The 25,384-nt window shown below is 43.2% G+C and overlaps 1 protein-coding gene across 1 annotated transcript in view; it reads left to right on the plus strand.

The window, feature by feature from the left end:
- Positions 1 to 25,384, plus strand: part of tmeff1a (transmembrane protein with EGF-like and two follistatin-like domains 1a) — a 111,542-nt gene that overhangs the window by 66,921 nt on the left and 19,237 nt on the right. The window contains exon 4 of the mRNA XM_085388948.1: positions 12,366 to 12,395. Within this exon, the coding sequence (XP_085245074.1) occupies positions 12,366 to 12,395 (30 nt within the window). The remainder of the gene's footprint in view (positions 1 to 12,365; positions 12,396 to 25,384) is intronic.

Here is a 25,384-nt window from a genome sequence, read left to right on the forward strand (position 1 = left end):
TGCAGCGTCCGATTCTTCTGTAGGAGTTTAACTCTGTAGGAGTGAACGTGTCCACGCGGTTAATGAACAGTTACGTATCCTTATAATTATAATGATCCTCCACCGTCTGTAGGTGGCTGACAAAGGTGTTAGAAAAGCAGTGACGCAGCTGAAGGTGTTTTCACAGATTAAATGAAAGATGCTCTTTTTTCTCTTCTCAGGATGAAAGTTTATTTTTTTTTAAATCCGAGGTTCTTTGAAGTTTATTGATCAGAAAGAGTTGGTGTCTGCGATCCAGTGTCCAACGCAGTTACAGATTCTTTTTATCAGCTGGATCTAAAACCTAAAGCTTCTCAGTCTGATTCAACCTCGCATTCTTTCATCTTCTTCCGTCTTCCTGTCTGCCTGCATCCCTGCTTTTTCAGGTTTGATCAAATCACAACTGTAAACTTCAAATTTGAGCTTTTCTTCAGTTTTTGATAAAGAAACAACTTGTTTCAAAGGTTTTTTGCAGAAAACTGCCTCCATCCTGCCCTGTGTGTTCTCATCCTGCAGGGTAAACAGTCATTTTCAGATGTTGGTGACATCTCACGTCTCAAACACATCACTGCTCAGACAGACATTTAATCCTGTTTTAAACTGCTGCAAGCTGGAGGGAGGGTGCTGGAGCAAGGATACCGTGGTTCTGGTCCAGTATGACCATTTTGTGCTTTACTGTTTGTTTTACTGCACTTTAGTTCAGTTTTCTGAATATCTCGAAGGAGGAAGATCCAAACTCAGGACTCTGAAGAAAAAACTGTTCAAAATCCCAGACCTCTGTCCGAGGCTGTGGTCGGACCAAGCAGGAATTTCCTGGGCTGAGAAATAAGCCAAGGATGGGACAGAGCCAAATTAAAACTATGTATACTGTCCACATGCCAGCTTATCTAAATAAGTGCTTTCTATAAATACTGTGAGTCGGTATACTGACGGCAGTCATCTTTAACAGCTGGATATCTGCATTTCATCAGAACAGTAAATTGTAAGTGGATTGATTTTTATTTAGCAGTTTTCTAGTCTTATTGACACAAAAATATCACATTCACACATTTATAAACATTCTCTTCAGTCTACGCCAACCGAGCAGTGAAACACCATAAACTGCAGTCCCTCCAATGGCCACTTGAGGTTTGTTCAAAGCTGAGAGTCCAATGTTTAAATATTCAAGTTTACAGAGAAACTACGTTTACTGTAGTTTTATGTCTCTTAAGTTAATAACAGTGCATGGCGAATCTTAATATGACCCGACCATTTCAATTTAATTGAGGAATAAAATTTACCCAAAGTCAGAAAAGGCAACAAAATCGTTTCAGGAACACCACGTGTCTGCGTCTGTGAAAATCAATGACTTTGACAAACTCAGTCAAGTATTAGATGTCCTGCACAGCAAATCCAGCATGTCCAAATTAACACTGTCAGATTTGATTTCAACACTATTAAAGTGTCTATATGGGTCCACACCAGAGAGTGTTAATTTAACTCTTTTTGGAGAGTTGGTACGTTAACTCTGATTTAGTGTTAAACACCAAATCTGTCTGGAGTTGATAATTTAACACTTACTAATGCTAACTAGGTGTTAAGAGTTTATATATTAACTCTCAAAGAGTATTTTAGTTTAACTACGTAAGAGTTATCTTCTAATTCATTCTAAAAAGCAGGAATTTTACTGTTCTGAACTTCTAGAAATTTCTTTTGGAAATAAACATTTACTAAAAAGATGCAATGGTTTTTGAAAAACATTTATTCTGAACTGTGCACCACAATTTCAAAACATTTTCTGAAAGATGTAACAGTATACATGTTCTCACTTTCATTAGAATTTTGTTTATCAAAAGGTCTGACATAGGTGAGCTGGTAAATGCAAATAACAATGCAAATAACAGCATTCTCATCACTTATTTCAATAAATACAAAATACAATATGCATGTCCTTCATTCATCACTTTGTGGAACTGCAACGCACTTCTGCTCTCCCCCATATTCCATCTTCACAAGCATATCCTATGTGGAGATTGAATAAAAATTAGTTGACACTAATTAATGACACAAATAATCCAGTAATCAATTGCAGCACAGTTAAAAAAAAAAAAAGGAATCCTTTTTGAGCCATTACTTGTATAAAGTATTTTCCCAAAAGACAAGGACACAGGCAACAGGTAATACTGAACTAAATGTAAAACCTCAACCTTTTTCATTTTTACCTAAACCATGTGCACAAAACTCTGGAGGGATCTATGCTAACGTAGAATCCAGTCAGGACGTCTGCTACTGCTGTTTGCTCGTTTTTGGGTTTTTTTATGGGAGATCGTTTTCAGGCTTCAAGTAGGCAAGGCAAGGCAAGGCAAGGCAAATTTATTTGTATAGCACAATTCAACAACAAGGTGATTCAAAGTGCTTTACAGAGACATTAGAAACAAAAACAAATAAAAAGCATGATTTAAAATTGATTAAAACAAGCAAACAAACTAACTAACTAAACACACACATTTCACACCTGTTTGCGCAATCTGAACCCTTATCGTAAGGGGAGCTACCAGTCCTTCTGTGGACGAGCTACTTTCTATTTTAAATTCCCTGAATTTAAAATACTCTCTAGACCCAGTCTAGACCCAGCTGGGGAGCTACCCAGAGCTCTAAACCCACTTAACAAACAAACAAACAAACAAAACAGTATATAAAATCAAAACAGATAAAATCAGAACAGTAGATAAAATCAGTAGTTAATGTAAGTTTTGAAATTTAAGCTTAACAAACAAACAAAACAGTATATAAAATCAAAACAGATAAAATCAGAAATAGATAAGATCAGTAGTTAGTGTAAGTTTTGAAATTTAAGCTTAAAAGTGTGGATTTGGTGCTTTATTCAAATGCAGCTGAGAACAGGTGAGTCTTCAACCTGGATTTAAATAAACTGAGTGTTTCAGCTGATCTGAGGCTTTCTGGGAGTTTGTTCCAGATATAAGGAGCATAAAAGCTGAATGCAGCTTCTCCGTGTCTGGTTCTGACTCTGGGAACTGATAAAAGACCGGATCCAGATGACCTGAGGGATCTGGAAGGTTCATACTGGGTCAGGAGGTCACTGATGTATTTTGGTCCTAAACCATTCAGAGCTTTATAGGCCAGCATCAGAACTTTAAAGTCTATCCTCTGACGGACAGGCAGCCAGTGTAAAGACCTCAGAGCTGGACTGATGTGGTCCACTTTTTTGGTCTTAGTGAGGACTCGAGCAGCAGAGTTCTGAATGAGCTGTAGTTGTCTGACTGATTTTTTAGGTAGACCTGTAAAGATGCTGTTACAGTAATCAAGCCTACTAAAGATGAATGCATGGACTAGTTTTTCCAGGTCCTGTTGAGACATCAGATCTTTTATCCTTGAAATATTCTTGAGGTGATAGTAAGCTGATTTTGTTATTGTCTTAATGTGTTTTTCTAAGTTTAGGTCTGCATCCATCACTACACCCAAATTTCTCGCCTGGTTTGTGGTTTTTAGATGTATAGATTGAAGTTCTCTGGTGACCTGTAATCGTTTTTTCTTTGGCGCCAAAGACTATTACTTCAGTTTTGTTTTTGTTTAGCTGGAGAAAATTGTGGCACAACCAGTCATTAATTTCCTCAATGCATTTACCAAGAGCCTGTACAGGGCCTCGGTCTCCTGGTGACATTGTGATATATATTTGTGTGTCATCTGCATAGCTGTGGTGGTTTATTTTGTTGTTCTTTATAATCTGTGCCAGTGGGAGCATGTAAATGTTAAACAGAGGGGGTCCCAAGATGGAACCTTGGGGAACTCCACATGTGATACTTGTCTGCTCGGATGTGAAGTTACCTATTGATACAAAGTATTTCCTGTTTTCTAAGTATGTTTTGAACCAGTTTAGTACAGTTCCTGAAAGACCTGCCCAGTTCTCCAGTCGTTTGAGTAATATGTTGTGGTCAACTGTATCAAATGCTGCACTGAGATCCAGTAAAACTAGGACTGACATTTTTCCACTGTCTGTGTTCAGACATATGTCATTGAACACTTTGGTCAGAGCGGTTTCAGTGCTGTGGTTCTGTCTAAAACCTGACTGGAAGGCATCGTAGCAGTTATTCTGTTTTAAGAAGTAATTGAGCTGTTGAGTGTTAGGTTTGTAGCATAAACCTATTCGCTGGAACGTTAAGACAATATAATTACACTGCAAGCAAGACACAAGTAGGCAAACTTCTTCATGGTACTCGTGCACGGGAGAGAACCGGACAACCGCTTGACTCCAGTTGGTCTCGTCCGTTCTCCCATACACTGTCCTTTTATTGAGGTTACATGAATATGCATAGGTTCATTAACCTACGACGTCTACATACAAACAAAGAGTACCTTGCCTGTGTGTGTGTGTGTGTGTGTGTGTGTGTGTGTGTGTGTGTGTGTGTGTGTGTGTGTGTGGGGGGACTGCTGATCAAAGGGTCAAACATCCTTGGTCAGGAAGAGGGTAGCCTCCCCCTCACCCTAGATGGTTCATCCTAGATAACACGGTGAGGAAGTCCTGCAGTTCATCTAAACAAAGAGCACCTAGACTAGAACAGACGTAGCTACGTTAATCCTACCATAAAACAATAAGACACGGTATGACCTCTCATGCTCCCAAAGTGCTGTCTAATACACACAAAGTTTGCAGACTATCAAGGATCAAAACCTCTACCAATCTACAACTAATTACAAAACTTCAAGCATATATAAGTAAATATTTCTAAGCATAAATGACAATCAACAATACAAATCTAACATTGAGAAACTGCTTTTTCAATGATCTTACTTAAAAATGGGAGATTTGAGATCAGCCTGTAGTTTTTCATTTGTGTCTTGTCAAGATTGTCCTTTTTCAGTATAGGTTTGATTACAGCAGTTTTTAGTGGTTCTGGAAACACACCTGACATTAAGGAAAAGTTGACGATCTGTAACAGGTCTGACTCCAAAGTCTTTGAGACCTTTTTGAAAAAACTTGTTGGCAGGACATCTAAACAGCAAGAGGAGGAGTTCAGTTGACCTAAGATGTCCTCCAGGTCTTTGCTGTTAATAGGGTCAAACTGTTTGATGGTGTTTAAACAGTTTTTCGGTGGACACAGTACATATCCTGGATCTGCTGTTGATGTACCAACTGCTTGTCTAATCTTTTTGATTTTGTCTGTGAAGAATTTGGCAAAGTCATTGCAGGCCATGGTTGAATGAAGTTCAGCTGCCACTGGCACAGGAGGGTTTGTTAGCCTGTCAACTGTAGAAAATAAGACCCGAGCATTATGGCTGTTTTTAGTGATGATGTCAGAGAAGTAGGACCTTCTTGCACTCCTCAGTTGTAAATTATAATTGTGAAGTTTCTCTTTATAGATGTCATAATGAACCTGGAGGTTTGTTTTTCTCCATCTGCGCTCAGCTTTCCTACACTCTCTTTTTTCATTTTTCACTAGTGTGGAGTTTCTCCATGGAGACTTTTTCCTTCCAGAGATAACCTTCACCTTAATGGGGGCAATAGTATCCATTACATTTAACATTTTTGCATTAAAGCTATTGACGAGCTCATTGACTGAACCTTTGGACAGGTCAGGTGTTAATGGGAAGACCTGGTTAAAGATCTCACTACTGTCTTCAGTTATACACCGTTTTGTGATCACTGCTGTTGATATATTTGTGTGGGCTGAGATTTTACTTTCAAAGAAAACACAGTAATGATCAGATAAGCCCACATCAGACACAGTAATGTTTGATGTGGGCACCATTATACCAACATTTCACTATCTAGACATTGTTTTAGGTGTATTTGACCAAAAGTTTGACTGAAAATTCACATGCAAGCTGTTTTTCAAGGCTGTGGTATTTGCCCGCAAACAATACCTTTCAGCTAGCTAAAACAGAATATTATGCTATCACCGAGCAACATGGCTAATGCCTTTCACACAGCTTTGTCTCAACTCCAAAGAGCCACAGAAGTAAAAGATAATAATAATAATTGAAACAATCTTTGAAAAAATGATTTACCAAGCATGGCAAACAACTCAAATATGTAGAGCAAAATGTTCTGAAACGGCTTCACTCCAGCTTCGTTTGGAGCCTATGGTGCTGGGGGCGGAGTCTGTGAATTTACTCTATTGGTGTCATAGCCCCTGTTGGAGTTCAAGAGTTCAAGAGTTAATGTTTCCATTGTAACACCTCCAGATTTGAAATAGAAACACTCATTTTTAACACTCGATTTTAACTACTATCATTTTACACCTCAGAGTTACATTAAAAGAATGTGACTCTACTTAGAGTAAAATAAACTCTACTTTTGCAAGAAGACTACTAACACCAAAACATTTAACACTTTTGAATTTGCTGTGTGGGAATGACAGTGGACTATGGATTATTTGTTCTTTTGTCACATCATGTATGAATTAAACAGTAAAAACAGGTTTAGAGTTCAGTATATTTCTCCCACCTGTAATTACTTTCATTCCTTGTTAGTTTGTTACCCATCGCTCTTTCATATATAGGCTAAATATGGCGGCAGGTCAGTGAGCGCAGTGGGGTCTGACTGACAGCTGATTTCCTTGCATTTCCCAGCAGGGATCATTAGCTTCTGTTTTATATTCTTATTTCAAGTTAGGCCAAATTGATTTTAGAAAAAAAAGTATGACTTTCACTCGTGTTCCTTATTATTTTCCAATCTGTACCAACTGACTCCTCTCGTTACCCACGGTGCATATATTTCCGTGATTTATCTTTCTTTGTCTCATCTAGTGCAATTCTAATCATTACTTGTTATCAGTTTCTAAAGTGTGCTCTGCGCTCATGTATAACTAAATCTCCCCCCCAGCAAATCAATACAGCGTTGTAATGTTTCGTTTATCTAATTAAATCCCTGATAGACCCGTTTCCAACAAACGTCTGTTTCAAGCTCTTGTTTTATAGGTTTTGATTAGATTGTAGGAAATCAAACTAAACCATGAAGGACACAGAAGTGTGGTTATAAATGCATTATTTCATAAAATGTATGTTGGGTAACTTGTTTTCACAAGTTCTTTTTTTTTTTCAGTGTTAGAACAGATTGTAACTGTAACATTTTGACTTCTCTGACAGGCTGTGGACTGATTTTAAGAACTCAGTTCAGTTTTGATGCTAAAATATATGATATTAGCTTACAGATGATTAAATGTCAAACAAATGTCAATAAAAGGCTGTCTCTCAGCTCACAAACCCCACATAACTACAAAAAAACCCCACTGCTGTAGCTTCAGATAGCATTTTGCTAATAACAATGTTAGCAAGTTTAGCTAAAGTTAGCTAGCTAGGTGCTACGTAAGGGATCAAGCACCTTCTGATCCTAAGATGATTTTCTGAGTCCTGTACAAGGAAGCAACTTCACCACACCCGGGATCTTTTCATTATCTGGATTCTCTCCTTGTAATATCAGCAAGTGGACACATGAAGGTGGCTATCAGCTGACACAAACATGCTTTAAGATTTCTTATTTAGCAAACTATGTTTTTTTTTTTTTTTTGTTTGTTTGTTTTTTTTTTTAAATAAATAGGACAGGGGGAATGAATGAGAGAAAGAGGGGGAGAGAAAGAAAGAAAACCAAAGGGGAGAAGAGACGGTGAGAAGGGGGGGGAAGAGAGAGAAAAAAAAAAAAAAAAGAACTCCTGGGTCACCTGTATGGAGAAAAAAAAAAAACAAACAAACAAAAAAAACAAACAGAGGAGACAGCAAACAACAAAGAGCAACATAATAATAGAGAAAACAAAGCACCATCACAATAAACTAGCTAGCCATAGATATCAATATTTACTAAATAATAAACGATATTGTGCAGCACGCAAGATAGACAGCGCACAGTGTGCTTTGAGGTAGCAGCCAAGAAAGCTTTAGTCCGCGTCTGTGAATACCCGTGTGTACACCTGTGTGGATCAGCATGCTTGCATTCCAAAGGTTTCTCCATGTAATGATCTGCTAGGGAGTGTGGGGGGGGCCACAGCCCCGTCCTCCAGGGTGTGAAGCGGGTATGGAGGAGATCAAAACTCCAGACATCCAGAGGCCCCCAGAACACAAGAGACCAAGGAAGACCAACAGAGGGGCAGCCGCGCCACTGTTCCAGTAAGAGCTGAGGAGAGTCCCAGATGAGGGCTCGCCCAGCAGCCGCGGAGCAGAAGTCAGGGGGAGTTGCAGTGACGCGCCCGTGAGCTCCGCCGGCCCCCAGCTGTGCCTGAGTGACCGAGCCCCAGGCCGAGAGGCCGGGGGCACCCCACCTCCAAAGGGGCCCGAGCGAGCCCCAGGCCCCAGGCCCCGACAAGCGGCCGCCAAGGAGTGAGCCGGTGTGTACCCGGACGCCCACCCCCAGACACAAAGAACCACCAACACACCGACACCTGAGGGAGTCCGCCACCGGCAGGGGAAGTGGTGGTGGGTGGAGATAGGCCTCCAAACCTTGGAGGGCCTGAGGTGTCCCCAGAGAGGTGGCGTCTGATACCCAACCTGACATATAGACACAGACATACAGGCACACACAGACACAAACATCCATTCCCACCCTCATGCTCTCATATGCACTCACTCCACACTCAACCAACGTGGAGACAGACATAAAGAGACGCTGTACACACAATCACACTCCCCAAGCGTACTCTACAAACCGGGTCTAGGTACCCTTGCCCCTGGAGGGGGGAATTGCACCCAGACCCAGGTGGTGTTACCCTTTTCCCTGCGGTGGGGAGAGGCAGACCACCCCGACTCCGCAGCAGCAGGGAGGCCCCACACCCCAGACCGCAGTCGGACGGCCAACTCCTCCTACTAGCCCTCCCGCTCCAGCAGGCCGCAGAGAATGGGGGTGGGAGAAGACTCCAAACCTCCCTCCACCCGCTCATTGTAGTGTTGATGCATATGTGTTCTAAGGTGCAATTAAAACCCAGGAGGGCATGGAGCTACCTGCCATGGAGCAGCAGGTAAGCGCATAGTCCCTCCTGCTAGCCCTCAATGACTAAGTGTATTTAAAATTGAGAGGTGGGCAACGACGTCAGGGGTGAGGTATACACCCTGATGGTAAATTGGACTCCGTGATTGTGCCCACCCCCAAGATCCTATATGTATGTGTAATGAGAGTGTGAATAATGTGAATGTCTAAGTTGTGGGATAAAATTGAGGCAGAGGCAGCCAGAAGGGGACAGGGGGGGGGGGGGGGTAGCCTCCTCTGCACCCTGGTGACATACCCCCACTCCAAGGCCCTGCATGTGTGGGTGGTTGTGGAGGAGCGGGAAGAGGGAGGCAGCTGGAGATGGGGAGGGAAGGAAGGGAGGGGCAGGTAACCCCTCCCTGGGGCCAGCTCCCCCGCTGACCCCAGTAGGCACTCCCACCCTCCGCGACCCGCCAGGGAAGGGGGGCCCAGGCCCATCAGACCGGGGCCCAGTGCAGTAGCGCCCTCCGGCTCCACAGAGCCCTGGACAGTCCACCCAACCCCACCACAGAGAAAACTGCACCCACCCCACCATCCACACATCTTCCAGACTACATAAGACGGTAAACGCCCAGGCTGAGATCTTCCTCCACCTCTCCTGTATCTCCCCCTCCCGCAGAGAGTTCCTGAAGAGAAGAAAGCTCCTGCAAGATGTGACCATCCCCCCCACCAGATGAAGAGCCCCCCAGGCGGCTCGACGCACCGGCGGCACCCTGCTCCAGGGCCGGGCCCCCATGCACCCACCCGCCCACAACCCCGGCAACACACCAACCAGGACCCAAGCCCCCGAGGCCCGGCCCGGGCCCCAGCCCAGAGACGGAGCGCCCCCAGAACCTCACGCCCATCCCGGACCCACCCAGGGGCAGCCAGGTTGCCAGGTCAGTAACCCACGTCCGTCAGCACAGACCCTCCCCTAGCCCCGCTGCACGCAGCCGCGAGGAAACAGTCACCTGAGAGCCAACAGAGCCCCCAACCGGACGTGACCGCTACCCCGGGTTGAGCCCCCCAAGGAAGATGCCTCCGGGGAACCCCCCGACGCCCTAAGCCTGTCCCTACCCCCTATAGCAAACTATGTTAATATAGATGTGGTTGGCTAATTCAACTCCTGGAATAGAGTATACTTTACTGTGAGTTACTTTATCAATTTAATTCTAGCTAGCTGACTAACTGTGTTTTGCTACCTATGGTTATTATTATGAAAATATATTATGTGATTAGAGATGTTATTTGGCTAGCTAGCCAAAAACTATTAGCTGACCTGAAACACTTGGACACCAAACAGAAACTGGGAACGTTCCCTTTTTGGCCTGTGGTTGCAGATCGGTCTACAACGTCTCTTTATGCTCTCTTTACACTTAATGTCATGTCATTAGCAGTCACATGACTACAAACACTGAATACTGGTCATAAAATAGTGCATCAAAGAACAAGCCCCACTGCTCACTGATTTTGGAAAAAGATTTAAACCCTTCACCTTGAACATTAAATAATTTTCTCTTTACTAAATTAACATCTCCCTCACCCACTGATGTTTTTTTTTTTTTTTTTTTTTTTTGCTTTTAAGAGGTTGAAGCAGAGTCCCACCTACAGTTTGCAACCAAACTCTTAACGTTTAATCAATACCATACTGACAGAACCATTAATATCTGTACCCACTCTTGGACCATTTCTTCCTGCTTTCCCATGAAAAACAATCTCATCATGACTTTGTAAAGAAGTGAAGCAGCTAAAGGTGAAATTTAATTGAACAAAGCAGCCGGTGTCCATTTCTTAATGCAGCAGCAGCTGCGTGCCAGAAACTCCAAACGCGGCGTCCATTTCTTAATTCGAGGCAGACGTGCCAAGTTTTATGCTGTCAGTCAATTTCCTGATGGAGCCGCAGGTCTGAGCCAACGAGGCGCCGCAAACATAATCCTGTTTATTTAAACCTGCTGCCAGAGAGGAATACACCCTTACATCCACATACCTGTACCTGCTGTACCATGATTGACATGTATTTGCTCTGTTAATGGATGAATGAATGAAAGTTGATCAATGAGTACAAGATCAATAGCCCTGATTTTGGGGTTCAGTACAAATGTTTGCAGCTTCATGTGTCAGCCTTTATATGTTTGTGCCGGTTTAAACATTTGAATTATGCTTGAAGTATATTTTGGTTCATTTCTGTTCAAATTTGGAAATTATAAGCTCTTGGTTTGTAGCTCTTTTTAACCCGATGGCTCACCTGATGCCTTTAGGCACAACCCATTGATAAATCTCATAGATGGAACAATATTTAAGTTTGTAGTCCCCCTGAGTGAAATGGCGTTATTTTTACTAACTATGGGGTTTGATTTAGTACTTGGTTTGAGTAAATCAAAGCAGAACCATTGAGGCTATTCACACAAAACAATAGATCATGATTTGCATGATTATCACTGAAAATATAAAAAAAAATGCTAAAATTAGTCACTTGGGTGGTCTATCCAAGTAGAGTCTATGAGCTCGGTTCTGCTGGAGGTCACTTCCTGTTGAACGGGAGTTCTTCCTTTCGACCATCTCCAGGTTTTTGCTCGTAGGTGACTGTGTACTGATGCTATATAAATGGGTCTGGTTCTTGTTTATACCAGTACCAATTAGTCCAATCCACTGAAACTGGATTGGACTAATTGGCTTTGCAGTTTTAAGACCCAGGGAAACCAGCCCGCCAGTGCTTTGTAACAGCCGCGACCTCTGGCGATAAGGAAAGGCTGCTCTTCATAGAGGACTCACGCTCGGGGAGACATTTTTTGGTTGACTCAGGCTCCCAGAAGAGCTTCGGAAACTTTTGTGTCGTCTTTGCATACCTCCACAATGGTATATTATTTAATCTTTAAAAACATTGGAGATTTCCCGCCTACCACCAGAGAGAGCCCAAGTACCACAAGTGGTACGCGTACTCCCTGGAACATCTCCAAGGTTTATTTTCACTTACTGTATGGTAGTGACAATTTTTACATGCACACCTCTTTCAATAATGTTCAAAGTCCCTGATAATCGCAGTAACAGTGGCTTTAATGCTGCAAACCTGCTCAAGCCCACACCGAAAATTCATCATCAGTCAGTAATGGAATTGATTTCTTTTTAAAAAGCCCAAAAGTCATACAGTCTTATGAATCCGTAACATGGAGGGCATTTGCATATATCTGAAATCTTCCCTTGGATGTTCAGGGCTGCAAATTCTAGTCGGGTTTACAATAAATAACAACTTTATACATGAAGTTTGTAAAAGCACATATCTTAAATAAAAGATCTTTATATAATAAACCACTAAAGGAACTAAAAAGCTGCATGGCTTCCCGTCCAGGAGACGGTTGGTTTAAGGGTTTAATAACAAGCAGAAATCTGATGGTTTGTGTCTCTTGTGTCTTCGCAGATCCCGGTTCTGGTTCAGGAGACGGAGACGGTGAGTGTCTGTCTTTCACTGGGCTATTTAAAGATTTCATTTCCTGCTTCACTTCTGCTGCGGGTGAAAGTCAAACACAAATCAATTACAGCAGAGTCGTTATCTGCCCTGCACAAACATTAACTGCTTGTATTGTGAGCCGTCTGTGATATGAAGAAACTAATCACTGAGGTCAAAACGTGGCTGAACGACCCCTCCACGCAGAACCGTTTATTCTGCCTCTGTGAGTCCTTCTGTGCCTCTGCAGCCCCTCGCTGAATGTTAACTCCTCTAATAAAGGTTTCATTAAGTCCTCCCTGAAGAACACGATGGTGTTGTCTGTCCTGTGGGAGTCGAGCTTAAAGCCTCGCTGTTGCCAAATTTGGCAACAGAGACATTTTGCAACCATCTGTGAGCACGGACCACAGTGTTTGTTGTTTAATTTGGCTGCTGGAGGGGTTTTAATTGGAGGCGGCTGCTCGAGAGGCAGTACCTCCACCATCCGCTGCCATCTGCATGTGGGCGGGGCCTCTGAGCAGCAGGAGATGGAAGAGCTGATCCATGGAGGATTAGAAAAGGTTAGGAAAACTAACGGCAGCTCTTTAAACATGTTCACACCTGTTAACTTGTTTCCTAACAGTAAATCATGGCTGCATGTGACATGCAGAATAAAATTGACTAAAACACACATTTAGTTCTTTATTTCACTTTGTTAACTGTACATGTGCACAAATCTGTGTGCATTTATGATGAGAATACCTCGTTTATATTCAAACATACAATTTTATACATTAAAAACTAAGCCTTTATGTCAGTCATCGACTGAGGAACCTCAACTTCATCATTTCAATCAAACGTCTGTTGTATTGATCTGGTCAGGTAAGTATCACAGGGGGTTGTTAATCACTTCCAGCTGCTTTAGTGTTAATGAAATTTATAACGGGTGCACAAGAGGGGCAACAATGAGACAACCCCAAAAACAGGAGCAGTTTTTAGACGTAGAGAGCGCTGACACGTTTTCCCTCCTCATCGTTTTTCGCTGTTTTTTCACTAGTTTGGCCGTCAGTGTCACTAATGGTATCATGAAGTGATACCTGGGCCCTACAGAGTTTGCTCCTCCAGGATGGTACATCAATATCTGTCTCTCCAGGAGACAGGCAGTTACTCTAGGAGAGCTGGGCAGGACCGTAGAAGGCCCTCAACCCATCAGCAGGACCGCTGTCTGTCCAAACTACTCTGCTTTATTAAGACTGTCATTTAATTGAAAAAAGTTAGCGTTCATCCTCCAGCTTCACTGTGTTTATGCTAGCCATAGCTGTGTAGCTAGCCACCACGCAGCACCTCATTGTATACCAGCTAGCCCGACTTCAGTAACCCTACAAGCGTCGCTGCTGTTTATTTTTCTGTCTTCATTTATGTTGGAAGTGATAGCAGAGCTGCACGTTTTAATTTTTGCTGTGGCAGCCTTCCAGGCCTTCCTGGTTTGTGCATGTCGAAGCTCAGTTTGGTCTTCGTGGCGTTTCAGCCGATGACACGAAATACCATCCTGCGGTGGCCTTGCTGGATCCGCTGTCCACCCGCCGTGTGATGATACACCGCTCTCAAGGCTCTGCTGGTGCTGCGCTATTCCCTCTCCGATGCAGAACGGCTGAGAAACTCCTCTCTCTCTCGGGCTTGGGTGATGGTACCGCTCTCGAGCCCACGGAGAGTACGCTGTCCTTGCTAGGATGACGGCGGATTCCTCTTCACTCACGTCTTCCTCTGACAGGTGCCGGTGCGAGCTGGCCTTGCCAACTCCCCGCTGCTGGCCGCGAAGGATTACCGCTCACTCGCAGAAGCGGATCAGATTCTCCTGGCAACCAGGTGCTTCGGCATCCAGGCGATAGTTCCCGACTCACCGACAGCATCTACTGCACCACCACCGATTCTCCCGGGGGCCTTCAACTCATCGATGGTGGCTGGGATCGCAGCGCGGTGGCACCGCGGAAAAGGGCAGTGTTTTAAGCATCAGCGTGACAACGCTGTGCCGCCTTTGCAGTTTTAAGACCCAGGGAAACTGGGTCTTAAAACCCAGTTTTAAGACCCAGCGCTTTGTAACAGCCGCAACCTTTGGCGATAAGGAAAGGCTGCTCTTCATAGAGGACTCACGCTCGGGGAGACATTTTTGGTCGACTCAGGCTGCCAGAAGAGCTTCGGAAACTCTTGTGTCGTCTTTGCATACCTCCACAATGGTACATTATTTAATCTTTAAAAACATTGGAGATTTCCCGCCTACCACCAGAGAGAGCCCAAGTACCACAAGTGGTACATGTACCACAGTTTGAGAATCACTCCTCTAGTTGTGCCATAGAATACCAGAACTGGCAGATCCACCACTGGCGCCCTGTGCTGTGAATGAGTGAGAGCAGATTCACCCTGAGCACATATGACAGATGTGAAACAGTCTGGAGAACTTTTTAATGAAATCCAAAGCAGATTCTATTCTGTTGTTTATCTTAGTCAGTGCCTAAAGCTCGTGGGCACAGAGGAGGATAGGATCATAGATCAACCAATAAACCAGCAACTCAGCCTTCACAGCTCTCTTTACCACAGTAGACAATCTGTCCACCAATATCCTGCTCCACTCCTCCCCTACGTATGAACCCTGAGATACTTGAACTCCTTAACTTGAGGCAGCAGCTCCTCTCCATCCTGAGATGGCAGTCCACCTTTTTCCATGATGGAAAACTGCTCCGGTGTGAGCTGGAGACTGATGCTTGCTGAATTCAGAAGGATGCAATCTCTACTAAATAAATCAGAGAAAGTAGGTAAGAAAATATGCCCTTAAAGTAGGTCATCAACTGGCAGAGTTTTCTAATGAGATCTGTTAGGTAAAAGATTTTACCCTATTCATGTGTAATGTCTGTCCTTTAAAATCTGAAAGGTTCCCTTCAGGGCTGATAAGTTCTTTATGAAGAGTGATTTGAATGATTACGTGGAGATGTGGTGATTTTCCTTCCTCACAGATCATCCGTGTGAATAATTTCGACTTGATTGGGAGACATGATGATGCCAAGTCCTTCTTCTCCACTGTAATTTGTAATTTTCTTTGGGCTTTGCTGCTTTCATGTTCATTTTTTGAGGGTCAAATTGTTACAGCTCAAGTTTAAAGGCTTGGTTTTCTCTTTGGTAAAGGCTGACTGACAAATGTGTCTGCACAAAGCTTTGGATTCAAACACAAAGAAGCAGACTTGCGTTCGAATTTAACCATTCAACATATTTTTTACTTGCACTCAGCTGTTTAAATATTTTGTTCATTGGCCGTTAAAATGTATTTTCACTGCTGTGCTGCCCTACTGACAATAGTGCAGCACAGAGTGACTCAACGAGAACAAACCCATCTGTAGATGTTAGAAAAAGCAGCAATTGTTGCTCTTGTAAACCAGCTTGAAAAGCTTTGTCCTTATAAACGATGGGCAGTTTGTAAAAATTCATCCAGAGTGGGTCAGATTGTTTAAGCAGAGACATTATTACTGTGTGTCTGACCAAGCCAGAGCGGTTTTCTCGTGGTGCGATTATTTGCAAAATCTCTGCACAAATGTAAATCAATTCCAGTCCATGCTGGGTGAATGTGGATCGTCCAGCCGCCACTGACTGTCAGGAGACGACAGCAAGTTTACCGGCAGTGTTTGAGGGCCATTGGAAACGTCATCACCCCGTATCGATGGGCCGTGGAACAAACATTCGTCTTAAAGTCGAAGAACTTGAGAAACCACACAGCTGTGATCCTGACAGTGACATGCTCCGTAGGTGAGAAACTCTAATTGTAAACAGTGACAGTAGCTGTGAAGTTGTGGCAGGAGCGTTAGTACTGCGGTGATACGACACCGTGTGTTTGACCTGCTGGCTGAAGTTGTCTGTGAGAAATCCAGGGCAGATTTACTGAGTGAGAAAGATTCAAATTACCAAAGTGGATACAGGATTACATACATTTACATTAGTGCATGAGCAAGCTCCTCTTTAGAAACGCAATCAACTAAAAATTCTGAGATTGTAAAAACAGGCATGTAGAGCTCTGCTTTAGATTGGTGTCAGGGACTAATCAAACACAACTCCAAGATTACTGGTGATGACAGCAGAGGACACGGCCTTCAGACGACTCCCAATCAAGAGGGTCATGATTTGGGGTACAGCAGTGGCACCACACAGTTTTAAATGGAGCGATGGCCGTGGTGAGACAAAATGAAAGCTGCTGATGAAAGATCACACTCGCCAAGAGACTCACTAGAACGGTGTCCAACTGCAGCCTCGATGGCCGGTGTCCTGCAGGTTTTAGATTTCACTGTGGGTCAACACACCTGAATCAAGTGATTAGTTCATTAGCAGGCCTCTGGAGAACTTCAAGACATGTTGAGGAGGTAATTTAACCATTTAAATCAAATCAAATCAAATCACTTTTATTGTCACATCACATGTGCAGGCACACTGGCACAGCACATGCGAGTGAAATTCTTGTGTGCGAGCCCCACAAGCAACAGAGATGTGCAAACACAACAACACAAACGAGCAAAATACAAGAATGGCCAACCTGAAACTAATAAATATATGTACAATATATAATAGTGTATGCATTTCTGGATGTGTATACTAAATATTTTCCTACGTGTGTGTGTGTGTGTGTGTGTGTGTGTATACACATTTTTACAAATTAAATAGTAAAAAAAAAAAATAATAAAAAAAAATAAATAAATAAAATAAATAAATAAATAAAAATAAAAATAATAATAATAATAATAAAATATATAAAATATACAGAGTTGAATATGTGCAAAACAAGTGGCATTTATATACAGTGTGGAGTGCATAATGTTGAAGCTCCAGTAGTGAAGCTGAGGTGTCTATGACGTGTTCAGCAGTCTGATGGCCTGATGGAAAAAGCTGTCTCTCAGTCTGCTGGTACAGGACCGGATGCTGCAGAACCTCCTTCCTGATGGAAGCAGTCTGAACAGTTTATGGCTGGGGTGACTGGAGTCCTTGATGATCCTCCCCGCTTTCCTCAGGCAGCGCTTCCTGTAGATGTCTTGGAGGGAGGGAAGCTCACCTCCAATTATCCGTTCAGAGCACCGCACTACTCGCTGGAGAGCTTTGCAGTTGTAGGCGGTGCTGTTGCCATACCAGGTGGTGATGCATCCAGTGAGGATGCTCTCAATGGCACAGTGATAGAAGGTCCTGAGGATGCGGGGGCTCATGCCGAATCTTTTCAGTCTCCTGAGAAAGAAGAGGCGCTGCTGCGCCTTCTTCACTGTTTTGTTTGTGTGTACTGACCACGTAAGATCCTCAGCCAGATGTACTCCAAGGAACCGGAAGCTGCTCACTCTCTCCACAGCAGCGCCGTTGATGGTGATGGGGGTGTGTACTTCTCTGCACCTCCGGAAGTCCACTATCAACTCCTTTGTCTTTGCGACGTTGAGGGTGGGATGGTTGTCTTGACACCAGTGGGTCAGGGCGCTGACCTCCCTGTAGGCCGTCTCATCACCGTTGGTGATAAGACCCACCACTGTAGTGTCGTCCGCAAACTTCACAATGATGTTGGAGCTGTTAGTGGCTGTGCAGTCGTAGGTGTAGAGTGAGTACAGGAGAGGGCTCAGTACACACCCCTGTGGAGCACCAGTGTTCAGTGTGATGGGGGATGAGGTGATGCTGCCCAGTCTGACCACCTGGCGTCTGTCAGACAGGAAGCTAAGGATCCAGCTGCAGAGGGAGCTGCTCAGTCCTAGATCCTGCAGTTTCCTGTCCAGCTTCGAGGGAACGATGGTATTGAATGCTGAGCTGTAATCTACAAACAGCATCCTCACATACGTGTCTCTCTTCTCCAGGTGTGACAGGGCAGCTGTGATGAATGAAGGACACATCTAAAACCTGCAGGACTCCGGCCCTCGAGGCCTGGAGTTGGACACTCCTGCACTAGAAGATCCAAAACGTCCATAAAATTGGGCTCCAGCATTCTTCATTCTGGGAATGACTGTCCAGATGGTAAATGGCCTGTATTTATATAGTGCTTTACTAGTCCCTAAGGACCCCAAAGCGCTTTGCATATCCAGTCATCCACCCATTCACACACTGGTGATGGCAGCTACATTGTAGCCACAGCTGCCCTGGGGCGCACTGACAGAGGCGAGGCTGCCGGACACTGGCGCCACTGGGCCCTCTGACCACCACCAGTAGGCAACGGGTGAAGTGTCTTGCCCAAGGACACAACGACCGAGACTGTCCAAGCCGGGGCTCGAACCGGCAACCTTCCGATTACAAGACGAACTCCCAACTCTTGAGCCACGATCGCCCCAATAACTTAGAAACCTTAAACTGTCCACTAACCAGTCTTAACACGACGCTTCTGCATCTGCAAAGCCAGATTTAACCCTGTGTCAGGCCGTGGGTTCGTTCATATATGAGCATACGCGATGAGATTTATTTTCCCCTCCATTCTTAGCAGTTTGAAATTTTATTTCAGTATTTTCCAGGTAATCTGCAAAGGAAAGGAAAAATCTATCATTTCAGTGCATGACCTTTTTTAGCAGTAAATTGCAGCTGTAATAGCAACTAAATAGCAGCTGTGATTTAGCTCTAAATTGCAGCTAAATGGGTTTCCAAAGAAGTTTCTGCTTCTTGGTTAAGTCATTAAATATACATTTATTATATATGAGCTTTTGAGAAAATAGCTTTAACATTTAATGTTAGATAAGGAAAGAAATATAAGGTTCGTGCATTACAAACATAAACCATAAACAGCTGAGAATCACCTAATAAAGTCACATTATTTACAGGTCAGTGAGACAAATCTTTAACTAAAACAAAGCCAACTCGATCTATAGTGACTGGAAGGAAATCCATACTAACTTCATGTTTATTTAAGCTTTTAAACAGCTTAAATGCAACAAGCAAGAATATACCTGTATCCTGTAATCTACATCTAATTTGCAGCCTTAAAAAAACTTTTTAATGAAAGTTTTTAGTTAATAAGCTGGAAAATACAGAACCTGTGAGTCACCTCAGCTCACAAATACACGGCTGAATGAAAAGGCTCCGTAACAGCAGGTCACTGCAGTTTTTCACACCATTTCACAGGAGGAGCGAGTGCATCTGCTCGGGACTGATAAAACGAAGCCTGACATTCACAAACAACAACAAACAAATCAGCTGTACAAGGCGTGAATAATTCATCCAATAAATAACGTCTGCGTTAGAACAGAAATACCTCCGCCGCTCGAGTCACGCACACGGTTTCATTTCAACAAACCCATTAACTTCTCAGAGGCATTTTTGGCACTAAGCGTCAGCGCTGATCGCACAGTAGCTGGAATATAATTTATAGTTTTTAATTCTGTGTCACATTAATCATTTAAAGCTTATTGTTTCCTTCCTTTGTCTTTGACTGTCACATCTGTCCTGATCTGCAGTCATGCTAAACGTATTAGTTTCATGATAACAGACGCTGGATTAAACACATGATGCTGTGGATGATTCACGGGTGGCGACCTGCTGCTTTCGGCCTCCACCCTGAGCTGTCAGTTTGATACTTTAACCTTTTCTGTCGACGTCTAATTAGCCTTCTCCTGCCTCTGTAGTGTGTGTGTGTGTGTGTGTGTGTGTGTGTGTGTGTGTGTGTGTGTGTGTGTGTGTGTGTGTGTGTGTTGAACCTCGATGCCTCCTGGTCTGAAACTGAACAGATGTCAGCGATGTGATGATGAGGGGGAGGATGAAGACCTGATCTCTGTCCACTTCTGGACACAAAACCGGTTTAAGGTTTGGATGATCAGAAAATCTGATTCAGTGGATCTTTTACTATTTCATATTTTTCGTGTGTTAAATTATTTTTATTAATGCTAAAGTGTGAATCGATTGTAGCGCAGCTTAAAGAAATGGCGCCTTCCTTGACTCTCAGTTGCCTTGGAAAGCTTGAGGACTGATTTCTAAATGAAAGACTCCACAAAGATGGGTTTTCCACAGAAATCCAAACCAATGGGATGTTTAAAGCTGCTCCCATGTGTTTTACCTCAAAACCTCTTGTCAACAGCGAGCAGCATCCACACATAACTTCTCATGAGGGCAAAAAAACCCAGCTGATAACATCCTGATGATGTTAGCAACAAAGTTATGGTTAGCTATGTTGGATAGCTAGCTTTTCTTTCTGTGTTACGGGTGTGTTTGGCTACTGTTAGCTAACATTAGCCAGAGGATAGGATGAAGCACGTGGACTGATTTCTACATGAGGATGGATCCAAAAGATGTGAGATTTAGCTGTGACGTAATTCAACCGTGGCTAACCTCGCTAACATCTATGAAATCCTCTATGAAAGGAGACATGACACATAGAGTATCCTGAACTTTATAATATCTGAATGACAAAATTCTAAAAAAAAAAAAAAGCGAGACGCCCACTATGTCATAATTATGAGCTGTAACCATCTAAACTAGACTTATTTACAGTCACAACAGTGAAACGGCTGTAGATGCTCCTGTAGAAAACACAAGTCTCGAAGATATCAACGTTTTATTTGTGATGTCAGGGAAAAGAACTACTCTACCCACAATTCTAAGTTGAAACACTGACTTGTCTGATTAATGGAGGTGGCTGTTACCATGGCAATGTTTAAACCCAGTGGCAAGCATGAAATTTGAGAAACAATTAGAGCGGTGATTGAACTCGGGAACAAAACACGGTTTACACATCGGAGCATGTGTACTTTACTTCAGTATACACACACACATTCTCGTTTTGATATCTTAGTGAGGACATGTAATTTACATGATGTTTTCCCTAGCCGCTTACCCTAAATATCAAAAGTAAATCCCTAACCCTCAGCCTAAACCTAACAATAACCTAATTGTAACCTTGACACTAAAACCACATTTTGAGTCTCAAGAATGCCTTCAAACTCGTGAGGACAGACACTTTGGGCTGTGACTGTTGGTCCCCACAACTATAGTAACATTCCAACTTTTGGTCCCCACAAAGATATATAAACAGGTACAGACACACACCAGACTAAAACTATACTAAACACTATGATACTGAATCACTTTGCATAAGAATACTGGAAGTCATTTGCGTTAGAATCTTGCATTTGCAGTGCATTATGGGATGTGTAGTTCCTTCACTGTTAAGAGTGGTTCTGTACACAGCCTGGTACCTGCGCCGTGTATGAATTTGTCTTTACATAAACTATGTGCATGCATGCAGACACAAAGTCTCATACACAGAGAGAGCACCACTTCTACACCCGTTCAATGATGAAACATGAAAGTCCAGATGTGACACTGTGTGGATATGAGGAGGCTTTAGCTGTTGGTGCAGTCGCTGTGTTTCTGGCTGTGGGTGGAGACGGCTTGGAGCAGCAGCGTCCTGCTGTCAGCAGAGTTGAACAGAAACAAAGGAGCCTCTCTGCTGCAGATCCCCGTCAATCGATCGGCAGCCTCCGAGCCCCAGCTGAGCTCTCCGTGTTCAATACATCCACACACAGCAGGCCAATCTGTCAGCCAGCAGGCCCACACACACACACACACACGCACACACACGCACACACACGCACACACACTGCAGCGTCTGTCTTCACCAGTCATTTTAATCATGCTTTTGCTGTCGAAATCTTGCAATAAGTGAGAAATAATAAGAGCGCGACCTCTCCATCCTTACTCATAATGCAGCTCTGTGTGTCTCGAGGTGGACATAATAATGTGAACATGCTACAGGCTGTCAGAGAGGCATCACCTTTTTTTAATGAGTGGCCAGCTGTTATCTGGCTGCCACACATTAATAATAAAACAGCAGCGTCTGGCTGTGTTAATAAACCACAGAGGATAATACTTTAAATAACACTGTAATTGTTTGTTTTTTAAACAAACAGGAATTTTAATTATACTTTTTTATTTAAAGCTTCTATAAATGTGTCTGTAACGAGCGATACGAACACTGGAACGCCCTGTTTAGAGAAATCGTGTTTCCAGCGTCGCAGCCAGACTACCGACTACTGAGTGAGTTCAAGAGAGATTTTAGGACGGACTGGTTCTTATATCATGCTCTGTACAGCATACCTTACGTCTGCATGCTTTCTATCTAACATCACTCTCAGATGGTTCAGTATCTTGCCTAAAGATACTTTGGCAGACTAGAGCAGCCTGGGATTGAACCACCAACTTTCCTGCGCTGCCTCCTGAGCCACAATCTTTTAATCCCAGCCTCTCTTAAACACACTGCAGCTCGCAGTCTTCAATCGCAGGCTCAGAATTTGTTCATCTCTTCAGAGACTGAAGAACACGGAGGACGAAACCTTTCAGTCTGTGAATATTTCTATTCTTTTGGTTTTGATTTTATAGTTTTTACAGTTTTTTTGTACTTTGTTGTGCATGTCTGTGAAAAACACTTCATAAATAAACTAGACTTGCTTACTAAAACTCAGATATTGCCACGGTCCTCCTTCATAATAATGCCAAGATGGTGGACGTGTCAGCTGACCAGCTCCCGTTAAGTGAAACCAACATTTCACAGTAACGGTTGCAGATGTGCGACATGTGCGGACAGATGCTCGCTTCCTTGAAAGTGAACAGTGGAGCTGTTTTGTGTAACGTTTCACAGACAGACAAAGCAGATGTCTTTGCATCGTTGAACTGAACGATGATGATCTGGACTGATTCACTCACAACCTCTCATCTGCTTAGATTTAAGGGTTAAGGATAAATTTAGTCTTGTATCATCAGCGAACAGTCATTTAAAGGAAAGCAGTATGACAATATGAGCGCTGTACCGTATATGTCTCCACTGCAGTGTTTGCTGTGGTTTTAAAGTCTGTTGAGACAATAAAAGTGTTGGTGAGTGCTCGAGACACTGCTGTGTTTATGCTCCTGTTACAGTCGTGTTCTTGTTCAAAGCTGTGTTTGATTGAGACTGACTAGTTAGCGTTTTGCACCAAACTGAATGCAGTTATTTAGCATGTGGTTGGACCCACCCACCATCCATCAGGTGTGGCTCTGCGGGGCAGCATTCTAAGCAGCCGCGACCACTAAAGCACAGCTTGGCCTTTCACATCATTCAGGAACCATCAGAGTAGAAAATTGCTCAGAGGCTTTGTATGCATACGGAGATCTTCCCGCATCCTAAAAAGGCGACTTCATCATTCACCTTTCAGCCAAACCTAAAAGTCTGTGATACGTCGAAGTCACTTTTTCAGCATCTTTTTAAACAAGTAATAAAACGTCGAGCTACATTTGGACCAAATCAAATTAACAAAATCAGTGATTCCCAAAGTGTGGCCCGCAGCCCCGCAGCGGGCCATGAAGGTACTGCAAATGGGCTGCATGAAGTCATTACAATAAACACTGACAACAATAGAAAAATCTAGTAATTCTCATAAGATTTTAAAATTAGAAGTAGAAAGGAACATATGATCTTTCAAACTTGGATACAAGGTAATCAGTGAGGATGAATCTGATGCAGGTGCAGAATTAGATTAAACGGATTATCATCTGATGTCATCCTACATGAAAACCCTTCAAAATAAAATCCTCTGGGGTCAGTTTCAAAAGCAACTTCTAGTGCTGAAGGACTTTTTTCACTTACAATTTAAAGCTTCCTTGAAATCTTTACATGATTCTTCCTTTTCTGATTTTTTTATTTTAAATCCTGATTTTGGATCATAGTAAATTTAAATCTCCTGCTTGTGTATTAATCAGAGTAGACTGAAGGTTTAAAGACGAGTGTTGGTGATTTTGTCCAACACTGTGATTTTGGAGTAAAGGCTCTCTTGCTTATACGTGTACTCGTGTTTTATTTCCAGTGTTTTTGAGGGTGCTGCTTGTTTGCAGTGGAGCTGCAGCTCTGATCTCACCTTTCTTTGGATTTTAAGGTTGAATAGATGTTTTAATGGCTCCGGGCGCAGCTTTGAGGATGCTCATTACATTTCCTGCGGATTAATCTCCGTCCCCTTGATGGCTCTGAGCTTTTCCTCTATTACATGACAAAATTACACTTGATGAATCATGAAAACTGCTCCCTTGATGAAAGGCGGGTTGGGATAATCCCCGCGGCTCTTTGATATTTGATGCTGTGGGTTGTTACCGCCTCATCTGCTCTGAACTCGCTCCCTGCTGGAAAATAGACACCGTCATGCGAGATGGTATTAAACGCATCCCCCTGTAATGGTAATAATAATAATATCATAAGATGATAACGCGTTGTCTCTGTTTCCATTTGGCCAATAAGCTTCGGGAGCCTCTTCACACGTTCAGCTGTGTCTGATAGAAAAGCGCGTGAGCCGTGTCGCGTGTTGATGGTGGAAAACGGCGCCTGCGGCGTTAAGGGCACGGCGGCGCTCACCGGAACAGAAGCTGATGTGAGCTGGAGGTTGTTTTTGAAATGAAATCAGGTTTCTGTTCTGGAAAGATGTGCACAAATAATAATAATAAAAGCTAAGTATGAGGGGAAAGTGATGAATAAAGAGTTTCACAGCCAGCAGAGCAAAACAGACGGTGCACTGAAATTAAAACGAGTTTTTTGGAGAAACAACAAGCAGAGTGTCACAGGTGAATAACGGCACACTTTTCACAGTACAAGCTCTCATCTCTGCTCCTCAGTAACAGTGTACAACAACAACACCATGGCTCCTCCTTTACAACCCGTCTTTACTTTTAAGTGAAGCTGAATTTATTCAGACGTTATAACTGTGTTTAAACAGTCACAGGTTCTGGGTTCATGTGTTGGAAGAGCAAACAGGTCAAGGTCTGGTTCACCAGTACTCAGTGTGGCACAGAGGGCCTATTCTGCTTCACCTGCAGCATGAAACAAGCTGTTTTAGCTCTCTTTAAGGCACCAGATAAACAGAAGGTGGTGGGACTTCCTGTGCCTGACATGACCATATTAGGGAAATCTCCCCTCTTTGACCTCATACAGAGTTAAGAGTAGAAACAAACCCTGCATGTATCGTAGTTCAGGCCTTGAACTTTTGGATCAGAGTGAATCACTGTGACCTGAGCTTTTG

This window comes from Rhamphochromis longiceps, linkage group LG18 (assembly GCF_057381845.1).
Source record: "Rhamphochromis longiceps isolate RC_006_pf linkage group LG18, R_longiceps_female_GT1.1, whole genome shotgun sequence".
Classification (NCBI taxonomy): Eukaryota; Metazoa; Chordata; class Actinopteri; order Cichliformes; family Cichlidae; genus Rhamphochromis; species Rhamphochromis longiceps.